At 39.2% G+C, this 11,197-nt stretch overlaps 1 protein-coding gene across 1 annotated transcript; it reads right to left on the reverse strand.

Annotated features, from left to right (window-relative positions):
- Nucleotides 1-262: 262 nt before the first annotated feature.
- Nucleotides 263-10,685, reverse strand: tex12 (testis expressed 12). Its single transcript, XM_078426595.1, has 4 exons — nt 10,662-10,685; nt 5,798-5,909; nt 642-693; nt 263-556 (listed from the first exon to the last, which is right to left on the reverse strand). The coding sequence occupies exons 1-4, from the start codon at nt 10,683-10,685 to the stop codon at nt 409-411; spliced, it is 336 nt and encodes a 111-aa protein (XP_078282721.1). The 3' UTR covers nt 263-408.
- Nucleotides 10,686-11,197: the final 512 nt, after the last annotated feature.

Consider the following 11,197-nt stretch of genomic DNA (forward strand, 5'->3'; position numbering starts at 1 on the left):
GTAATAAATATTAATTAAATTGAAGTAAAATATCATATTTTAAGAAAGGAAACTACATGATTATAAAAAGAATACTGTTGAAAGTTTGGGAAATACTGATTTATTTTTTATGAGAAGGATCATAGTTTGAACTTGTATTTTTCACATGAATTATTTTTGGATTAAACTTGGTTTTCATGTTAATTCCAATATTCTAAATTAAATACTTAAGTAAACACCATGACATCTACTTTACTTTTCAATCTTATCCCAAAGAGATTACTCAGCATTAAATGATAAATCAATGAACACACAAAATGCAGAATAATTACAACAGAATTTAAACAGCTTCAGATAATACATAATGTTTAATTTTATAGATCCTCTCATTTCATACATTTGCTCATTTTAAAGACAACCCGAAAAGAATCATTCTGTTTGAAGAGCGTTAGCAATCATAGTAAGCTTATGTCTGAGTCCTTCTTTCTTCTGTTTCAGATATCTTTCTATGGCCTTGGCTTCTTCCAGGATTGTAGTTAGTTGTTGGACATGCTTGGCATTCACTGCTGTTCTCTGACTTACATAATTATTAAGAAACAAAAATTACTAGACTATGAATAACCTCATCAATTAATGTTTATATTGATTGAATTAATAGTTACCTCAGTGTTTCTGAATATGTAGACAATAGAATATTAACTGCTTCATTGACATCTGTTAAAAAACAAAGTGTACAATTTGTAACAATTTTCCAAATACAAGGTTGCCCTGAGTAATGTATAGCCTGACTTACAGAATGCATATTCTTCCATACATTTTTAACATGAGTATACAAGTGAAAACAAAATCTTGGCAGTGAACAGGTTAAAGCATTTTTCAAGCTAGTAATAATAAAATATTTTGTTGTATTTGTTAATGACTGGATACAGCATCTACTCCATCATTTTAATTAAGGGCAGTGTTAGAGTGATTATTATATGAAACTAAATAATGGATTAAAATAATTTAATTCCTCACAAGACTAAGGAAATTTGTAGTCACCAATGACTCTTACTAATTTTTGCTGATGAACCATAGAAAGCATCCTATCTGGATGCACCACATATCTTTATATGGCAGGTGCTCTGTCCAATACCACACGCAGTTGCAACATCCAACCCACAACCAACCTCACCTCCTCTCCCAAACACACCCCCCCCCCCCCTTCCACAAATCAACTTACTCTACACTTCATGCTGCTTCAGGAAAGCAGCTAACACATTCATGAACCACACATAACCTGGTCGTTCTCTCTTCTCCCCTCTCCCTCAGGCAGCAGACAGAGGCTTGAAAGCACATACCACCAGATTCAAGAACAGCTTCTTTCCCACTGTTTTCAGACTCTTGAATTTACCTCTCAGATACCAAGGATGAATTCCTAATCTCCTGAACTATCTCGTTGCAGCCCCTACACTTATTTTGCACCTTCTCTGAAGCTACAACACTATATTCTGCATTTTGTTTCTTTTCCTTTTACATTACCTTGAGATATTATGGCATAATTTGCCTGGATAGCACACAAAGCTTTATATCTTGCTACATGTGACAAGACGTACAGGTATGTAGGTTAATTGGCTGGGTAAATGTAAAAATTGTCCCTAGTGGGTGTAGGATAGTGTTAATGTGCGGAGATCGCTGGGCGGCACGGACTTGGAGGGCCGAAAAGGCCTGTTTCCGGCTGTATATATATGATATGATAATAAAAAAATTAATAAAAAAAATAATTCTAACAACTGTATGAACAATATGGGTAACTATAGAAAATTTATGTTTCTGACTGATGGAGAAATTAGCTTATGGACAACTCTCAGGAATGGAACTCTCACAGAACCTGTGGACTGCCTGTCCATGTGCAATTCTGCACAATATATTTAATAGATTGTATTTATGTAATACTACAATATTTTTTCCTCTGCTTTCTAATGTCTCTTTTGTATTCAATTAATTACACACTCTCTCATTGAAGGATATTCTGCATAAAATTAAAAAATGTTATGCTATGTGTTCAATGTCAAATGTTGGATGGGTAATACTTTTGTTACATGCAGGAAGGTCAGTAGAAGATTCATAGTGTTTTTCATGACCGTAAGGCATCCCATGGACTATACAATCAATAATTGCATTTTGAAATATATTGGGGTGAATAGGAGTTTCATGGAAATAGGGACTAATGGAAAAGATAAGCTCAGAAATGACACACAAGATGGAAAAACAGAGAATTACTTTAAAGTAAACCTGCAACAACTTTAAAAAAGTATTTTTGGTCTTTTTGGTATTTAATTGTTTCGATCTATTCACAATTAGTTACTTATTATTCTGTATTAGCTACTCATCCAGCAGGGCAATAGACAATAGGTGCAGGAGTAGGCAATTCGGCCCTTCGAGCCAGCACCGCCATTCAATGTGATCATGGCTGATCATTCTCAATCAGTACCCCGTTCCTGCTTTCTCCCCATACCCCCTGACTCCGCTATCCTTAAGAGCTCTATCTAGCTCTCTCTTGAATGTATTCAGAGAATTGGCCTCCATTGCCCTCTGAGGCAGAGAATTCCACAGATTCACAACTCTCTGACTAAAAAAGTTTTTCCTCATCTCTGTTCTAAATGGCCTACCCCTTATTCTTAAACAGTGGCCCCTGGTTCTGGACTCCCCCAACATTGGGAACATGTTTCCTGCCTCTAACATGTCCAACCCCTTAATAATCTTATATGTTTCGATAAGATCCCCTCTCATCCTTCTAAATTCCAGTGTATACAAACCTAGTCGCTCCAGTCTTTCAACATATGACAGTCCCTCCATTCCGGGAATTAACCTAGTAAACCTACGCTGCACGCCCTCAATGGCAAGAATATCCTTCCTCAAATTTGGAGACCAAAACTGCACACAGTACTTCAGGTGCGGTCTCACTAGGGCCCTGTAGAACTGCAGAAGGACCTCTTTGCTCCTATACTCAACTCCTCTTGTTATGAAGGCCAACATTCCATTGGCTTTCTTCACTGCCTGCTGTACCTGCATGCTTCCTTTCAGTGACTGATGCACTAAGACACCCAGATCACGTTGTACGTCCCCTTTTCCTAACTTGACACCATTCAAATAATAATCTGCCTTCCTATTCTTACCACCAAAGTGGATAACCTCACACTTATCTACATTAAACTGCATCTGCCATGCATCCGCCCACTCACACAACGTGTCCAAGTCACCCTGCAACCTCATAGGAGCTTCCTCACAGTTCATACTGCCACCTAGCTTTGTATCATCGGCAAATCGGTACTTTTAATCCCTTCATCCAAGTCATTGATGTATATTGTAAATAGCTGCAGTCTCAACACCGAGCCTTGCGGTACCCCACTAGTCACTGCCTGCCATTCTGAAAGGGACCCATTTATCCCCACTCTTTGCTTTCTGTCTGTCAACCAACTTTCTATCCATGTCAGTACCCTACCTCCAATACCATGTGCTCTAATTTTGCCCACCAATCTCCTATGTGGGACCTTGTCGAAGGCTTTCTGAAAGTCGAGGTACACCACATCCACCGGCTCTCCCCTGTCAATTTTCCTAGTTACATCCTCAAAAAATTCCAGTAGATTAGTCAAGCACGATTTCCCCTTCGTAAATCCATGCTGACTCGGAACGATCCTGTTACTGCGATCCAAATGCTCCGCAATTTCGTCTTTTATAATTGACTCCAGCATCTTCCCCACCACTGATGTCAGACTAACTGGTCTATAATTTCCCGTTTTCTCTCTCCCTCCTTTCTTGAAAAGTGGGATAACATTAGCTACCCTCCAATCCACAGGAACTGACCCGGAATCTATAGAACATTGGAAAACTCAAAGACTTGCATAGATAAGGAAGACCTTGATAATAATTTGCTGAATTGCTTTATATATGAAATGATACTGTGCAGCACAAATTTGGGGCAAATAAATTTAAATTGATCAAATTCAACTTCAATTTAATTCAAACATCTTTGGATGATTTCTTAGAGACTGTTGAAACAGTAGTTTTGATCAATCGGTATCGTTGAAGGCATACTGATAATTCTTTACAATTACTTCAACATAGTGATTTATAGGTAGCAAATTTATATTTCTCAGCCTGTCTTGAGCTCTTTTGTCAGATTAACTAGATTAGTTCAAATATTTTCATGATTGCAGTCTATAAATTATATTTACCTGGCAGTGTATATTATGCAGCAATTCACATATGTTTGTGGGTGGTCTTCAAAAACAATGGTTTCATTAAATCATAGAGGCCAGAAACAGGTGATTCAACCGATTGAATTAATGATGGTCATTAACCACCCATTTATACTAATGCTACATTAATCTAATTGTCCTCACATTCCAAACAACTCACCCAAGATTCCACCACTCACCTCACACGAGGAGCACTTTACAGTGGACAATTAGTGTACCAATCAACATGTTTTGAAGATGTGGTAGGAAAATGAGGCACCTAGTGAAAATCCATGTAGTTTTGAGATTGCCATTTCATTTAGCACCATTAGTCCAAATTGAACTACACCACTGCATTGTGTGGCAACAATCTGGTTTGCTGTGCCACGCCTTATTCAGTCTCCATTGCTGATAGCTAGTTGGCATTAATATGATTTGATCAGTGGAAGATTTTTTTCTCAAAGACCATTAGTTTGTTTAATGAGGCAGGATCAAGTAGCAATTTCACAGGTGTAGGAAGGAACTGCTGGTTTAAACCATAGACACAAAAAGCTGAAGTAACTCAGCGGGTCAGACAGCATCTCTGGAAAAAAAGGAATAGGTGACGTTTCAGGGCGAGACCCTTGTTCAGACTGTCGGAAGGGCAGAAGAAGGATCTCGACCCGAAATGTCACCTATTCCTTTTCTCCAGAGATGTTGTCTGACTTGCTGAGTTACTTCAGCCTTTTGTGTCTATCAGCAATTTCACAAGGATCTTCAAGGGAAAATAAATCTATTTTGTTAAAATTTTTGGATTCAGTATGAAATAGGCACAACTTGGTTAGATAATACTTGTCTTTCAACTTGCATGGATGCAAGTAGATAATTTGGTAGGCGACTGTAGTAAAATTTACACTGGAAAAGTAATTCGATGAAGAATTATCTAAAAGCAAAAAACTTGTTACATCAAAATAAGAATAATAAACCTGACAAATGGGAGTCATATTAGGAAGTCGTAACAAATAACCAAAATAAATCCAATTAAAAAGAGAGAATGAAAATCAGTAAATAAATATAAAAAACATATGAACCTATAACTGAGTGTAAAGAAAGCAAGTGAAAAGAAAACCTGATTCTATTAGTAGCAAGACAAATTTTGAATAACGGATGAGGCAATAAATAGCTGGTACCCACTGTTTCCATGCCAATTATAAAATTTTACAGCAAGATCCTACTGATGCACTCACATTCAAAATTTTCCTGCCTATATAAATCCTTTAAGATTATTGCACATATCTTCAGATGCAAATGTTCCCTCAAAAACTTTTTCTTCCCTTTCCTTTTTGAAAACAATCTTCAAAACCTTTGCTATCTACTATAAAATATAATTGAGAAAATATTATCTTTGTTTGATAAGATCCCATGAAAACCAAGATTTTATTGCATTAAAGCAAGCGATACGAATAAATTGTTCTGGCAGTGTGCATGAAATTAAAATTTTGCCCAAAAAGCTACCGCAATACAAAGTTGTATTATTGTTTTTTAAGAAACATTTCAAAGGCAGTAATATCGATTTGACATTTTAAAATAATGTTTGGTGCATTTTTGTATGTTATTACCATGCATGAGTTTTTCCATTGATTCTGAATTAGAAGAGAAAACTCCTCCATCTGAAACAGAAGCCAAAGCTGCATGCCGTTTGGTCTGAATATTTGTTTCAGTGAATTCAGTCTGTAATATACAAGGCATGCAGGCATATTGTTAATTTTTTGCTTTAAAATCACTGAGCAAATTCAAAGCCAGTAGTAAAAGATTTTGAAAAACTATCTTTCAGTTTTTTACTTTTAACAGCCAATGAGGCTGTCCAACTTAACTTGGCATTTCAACAGTATGAACAAGTGCTAGAGCGTCAGTAAAATAGACATTCTGAGCGGGAAAACTAATTTAGCAAAAGATTGGGATGTTTAAAGTCAGAGTTTTACAGCACAGAAACAGGCCTTTGGCCCAACTCGTCCATGCCAGGTTGTTTATCTGAGCTAGTCCCATTTGTTTGGCCTATACCCCTCTAATATTTCCTATCCATGTACCTGTCTAATTTTCTTTGAAATGTTGTAATCATACACACCTTCACTACTTCTTCTGGTAGCTCGCTCTACATTCACACCACACTGTGTTTGAAAATATTGTCCCTTAGGTCCCTTTTAATTTTTGTTCATCTCCCCTTAAACCTATGCAACCTGGAAGGCAGTGCAGGCTGGGGGTAGTGTCGGCAGTCCAGTGTGACGGTGAAGTTCAGTAGAGCCAGTTAGAAATAGGTCGATGAAAACAAGGGTTTACTGTATTTGTCCCTGAGTACTTACAATGGTCGGGGATAGGAGGGAAGATTGCAACTAATGATCAGGACAAGTAAATAGCTGCAGGAATGACAGTTGTGGAGGCTATTGGACAGATAACAACTGGCATTTAAGGTAAATATGGGAAACATCTTAAGACACAAAATGCTCGAGTAACTCAGCAGGTCAGGCAGCAGAAATATCTTCATGGTTTCCAAATCATCAATATGTTGTTGAACTGTCTTTGAATCCTTTGCTTTCAATATTCGTAGGATGCCCCACTGTCCTCATCAAGATTAAAGTACACATTAATGGGTGGTTCCCAATGGGAACTATCTGCAATTAAATACTTTAACAACTTACATTAGGACAAGGTTTTAGATATACACAATCATTTATTTTAATGTTCAGAACAATAAAATTATCAGAATAGTAAAAGCAAAGGTAAATTGTATAACGGGTAAATTTGTGTTTTGGGCCAAGCTACTTCTGAACATTCATTACTTGTAGGTAGACACAAAATGCTGGAATAACTCAGTGGGGCAGTCACCCATTCCTTCTCTCCAGAGATGCTGCCTGTCCCGCTGAGTTACTTCGGCATTTTGTGTCTACCTTCGATTTAAGCCAGCATCTGAAGTTCTTTCCTACACATTCATTACTTGTATTCTTGGCAAAGTTTAGCTTCCAACCAATCAAAACATGACTTTATACGTGGCATATCTGAAATAACAACCAATGAACAAGAATCCCATTCTGAAACTGAACACTACACAATACCAAATAAATACAAATGTTAGAAACATTCAGCTGGTGAACATGCAGGTACATGCAGGGTGTTAGAAACATGCAGGGTGACTTGGACAGGTTGTGTAAGTGGGCAGATGCATGGCAGATGCAGTTTAATGTGGATAAATTTGGTGGTAAAAAACAGGAAGGCAAATCATTATCTGAATGAGTCAAGTTCGGAAATGGGGAAGTACAAAGAGATCTGGGTGTCCTTGTTCATCAGTCACTTAAAGTTAGCATGCAGGTACAGCACGAAGTGAAGAAAGCTAATGGCATGTTGGCCTTTATAACAAGAGGAGATGAGTAAAGGAGCAAAGAGGTCCTTCTGCAGCTGTACAGGGCCCCAGTGAGACTCCACCTGGAGTAGTGTGTGCAGCTTTGGTCTCCAAATTTGAGGAAGGACATTCTTGCTATTGAGGGAGTGCAGCGTAGGTTCACTAGGTTAATTCCCGGAATGGCGGGACTGTCATATGTTGAAAGACTGGAGCGACTAGGCTTGTATACACTGGAATTTAGAAGGATGAGAGGGGATCTTATTGAAACATACAAGATTTTTAAGGGATTGGACAGGCTAGAGGGAGGAAACATCTTCCCAATGTTGAGGGAGTCCAGAACCAGGGGCCACAGTTTAAGAATAAGGGGTAGGCCATTTAGAATGGAGATGAGGAAAAACTTTTTCACTCAGAGAATTGTAAATCTGTGGAATTCTCTGGCTCAGAAGGCAGTGGAGGCCAATTCTCTGGATGCTTTCAAGAGAGAGCTAGATAGAGCTCTTAATGAAAGCGGAGTCAGGGGGTATGGGGAGAGGGCAGGAAAGGGGTACTGATTGTGAATGATCAGCCATGATAGACAATAGACAATGTGCAGGAGTAGGCCATTCAGCCCTTCGAGCCAGCACCACCATTCAATGCGATCATGGCTGATCACTCTCAATCAGTACCCCGTTCCTGCCTTCTCCCCATACCCCCTCACTCCGCTATCCTTAAGAGCTCTATCCAGCTCTCTCTTGAAAGCATCCAACGAACTGGCCTCCACTGCCTTCTGAGGCAGAGAATTCCACACCTTCACCACTGTCTGACTGAAAAAGTTCTTCCTCATCTCCGTTCTAAATAGCCTACCCCTTATTCTTAAACTGTGGCCCCTTGTTCTGGACTCCCCCAACATTGGGAACATGTTTCCTGCCTCTAATGTGTCCAATCCCCTAATTATCTTATATGTTTCAATAAGATCCCCCCTCATCCTTCTAAATTCCAGTGTATACAAGCCCAATCGCTCCAGCCTTTCAACATACGACAGTCCCGCCATTCCGGGAATTAACCTAGTGAACCTACGCTGCACGCCCTCCATAGCAAGAATATCCTTCCTCAAATTTGGAGACCAAAACTGCACACAGTAATCCAGGTGCGGTCTCACCAGGGCCCGGTACAACTGTAGAAGGACCTCTTTGCTCCTATACTCAACTCCTCTTGTTATGAAGGCCAACATTCCATTGGCTTTCTTCACTGCCTGCTGTACCTGCATGCTTCCTTTCATTGACTGATGCACTAGGACACCCAGATCTTGTTGAACTCCCCCTCCTCCTGATCACATTGAATGTTGAACTGTCTTTGAATCCTTTAGCTCGAAGGGCCAAATGGCCTACTCCTGCACCTATTGTCTATTGGTCAAGCACACAAGGTAACCAAATTTAATGTTTCCGATTTGTTTGGTCTGCTTTCAAGGGGTGGAAATAAATCAGAAACAGTAGACCTTCATCACAATAGCCCAATTAGATCTTTTCTACTTTTATGTTCAATCTAATACAGAAAAAAACATTTAAATTTAATTAAAAACTGTTAAACATTGGAACACTACCAGGAAAAAAATATCAGAATAAATTCGTTCATTCAGATGCTGAGCTCATTCAGATACTTTTCTCCAAGCCTGATTCATCAGAGATAATGAGAATTTTGTTTGTTCCTTTGGTCTCTCATGTATAGGAACTTATGAAATGAAATGAAATGACGTCCAAAATCAATTATCTGGAATGGAGAAAGGAAAACAAAACCTGAAATATATCGAATTTATGGTGGTTAGAAAATATTTACCTCATTAATTGCCAGTGTACCAATGGTTGAGGACAAATGTTCTGTTTCTGTGCTTGATATTGTACATAAGTTCATTATACCATTTTGTTTTTTGTTAAAGTTGTTCAGGTGGTATTTTGTTTGCACTACCTACTGTAAGTGAAGACAATTTGGAATGGCATTATCACAAGTTGAAAGAAGAATCTGCATCAAGTGATTTAATGAGAGCTAATTGGTTTAAAGAAATTTCCCTCCAAGCAAAATCTTTTTATCCAGAGAATGGCAGGTGTCTGGAATTCACTGCCTAAAGGGTGGTAGAGGTAGAAACCCATACCACATAACAACAGTACTCACATGTGTACTCGGAGAGGAATATCTTGAATGCCTGTGACCAAGTACTGGGAAGTACGAGGCAGAGTATAATGACCAAATGATGGACGGTGGACATACTGTACATATAAATTGATTGATTCTGTGATCAAATCATTGCCTGAAACGTTACCTATCCATGTTCTCCAGAGATGCTGCCTGACCCACTGAGTACTCCAGTACATGGTATACCGTTGTCGTTAAGATATGATTTAGATGTTATATATTTTCTTTGATTGTATGAAGTTCATCCCTAACCAATATTTTACCAAAGCTTCGAAAGCCAAAATCTAAGGAGAAAATTGCATTAAAAAATAGCTTACATACTTCCATTTCTTCTCTACGTTTTGCACCTTTGGTCTCAGGAATTTTGATTGGAATAGTTGCATCAGCCTCTAAATGAGTTAAAACATTTTACTGTTATTAATTTCTATTATACCAGTACAATCAAGTTTTGATACTTTCATGTTCTTTACTTCTAACTTTACCTTCTCCATTATACACATATATACATATCTATATATATATATACATATCTATCTATATATATATAGTAGTGTGTGTATTTATATATATATATATATATATATATATATATATATATATATATATATATATATATACACACACACTACTAAAACTCTCATCTTGTATGTATATTAATTTGTGTATAGGTATGTTCCAAAAATATAGTCAAAACAGTACACGATAGCACAACAATTTTAGGCCCACCTTACTCACCATTCGCCTGCGTTGTGCATTTATCAAGTTTTGTTCAAATTGTTGTTGTATTTTAAAAGTTATTCATTTTTTAAACTTTCATAAATGCCGTGCCCATCAGCTGCGCTTGCGTAGTAATACTGTGTTCGATGTCACAATGGGAACCTAACGGGTCATATTCAGAGAGAAGGTTTTCACCTTCGTAGTACTTTCACCGTCGGCAGGTCGAACATGCGGCGGATTTCACCCTCCCACAACTTTCACCGTCGGCAGGACGAATATGGGCAGCGCCTTGCGGCCACTCTCCTGCTGCTGTCCACCGCAATGGCCACCCGGGGCCGTGGTGAGTGGCTCCCTCCCCCATTTCCTCTCGCCCCCTCACCTGCCCCCGGCCCTGGGGGAGACTCCGAGCAGGAGGAAGATGGTTGTCATCCCCATCGTCTCATCGTTCCCCTCCGTTTCCTCCAGCACCCGCTTCAACCGACGGCGTTATCGACGATTCCAACAACAATGGTGGCCGCACTCCTTCTTCTCCTCCTCCCGCGTCTCCTCCAGCGCCCGCTTCAACTGATGGCGTCGTCGATGACTCCAACAATGGCAGCGGCACTCCTTCTTCTCCTCCTCCTGCTTCGCCATCTTGTGCGCGACTCCCGCCACCGCGCTGCCCGCCAGGAGGTGTAGTCCAGGCTCCTGCCTGGCCCCAGCACCCCGGACCATCACCGGACTACAACCCCCAGCGTTGACA

The sequence above is a fragment of the Rhinoraja longicauda genome, chromosome 32 (assembly GCF_053455715.1).
Source record: "Rhinoraja longicauda isolate Sanriku21f chromosome 32, sRhiLon1.1, whole genome shotgun sequence".
NCBI lineage: Eukaryota > Metazoa > Chordata > Chondrichthyes > Rajiformes > Arhynchobatidae > Rhinoraja > Rhinoraja longicauda.

What these genes read in the sequence shown, in the direction of transcription:
- tex12 (XM_078426595.1), bottom strand. Translation starts at nt 10,685, where the DNA reads ATGTTCGACCTGCCGACGGTGAAA. An exon ending in TCGACCTGCCGACGGTGAAA is followed by an intron (nt 5,910 to 10,661) that starts GTACTACGAAGG and finishes TGTATATTACAG; the next exon opens with ACTGAATTCACTGAAACAAA. An exon ending in ACATATTCAGAAACACTGAG is followed by an intron (nt 557 to 641) that starts GTAACTATTAAT and finishes TAATTATGTAAG; the next exon opens with TCAGAGAACAGCAGTGAATG.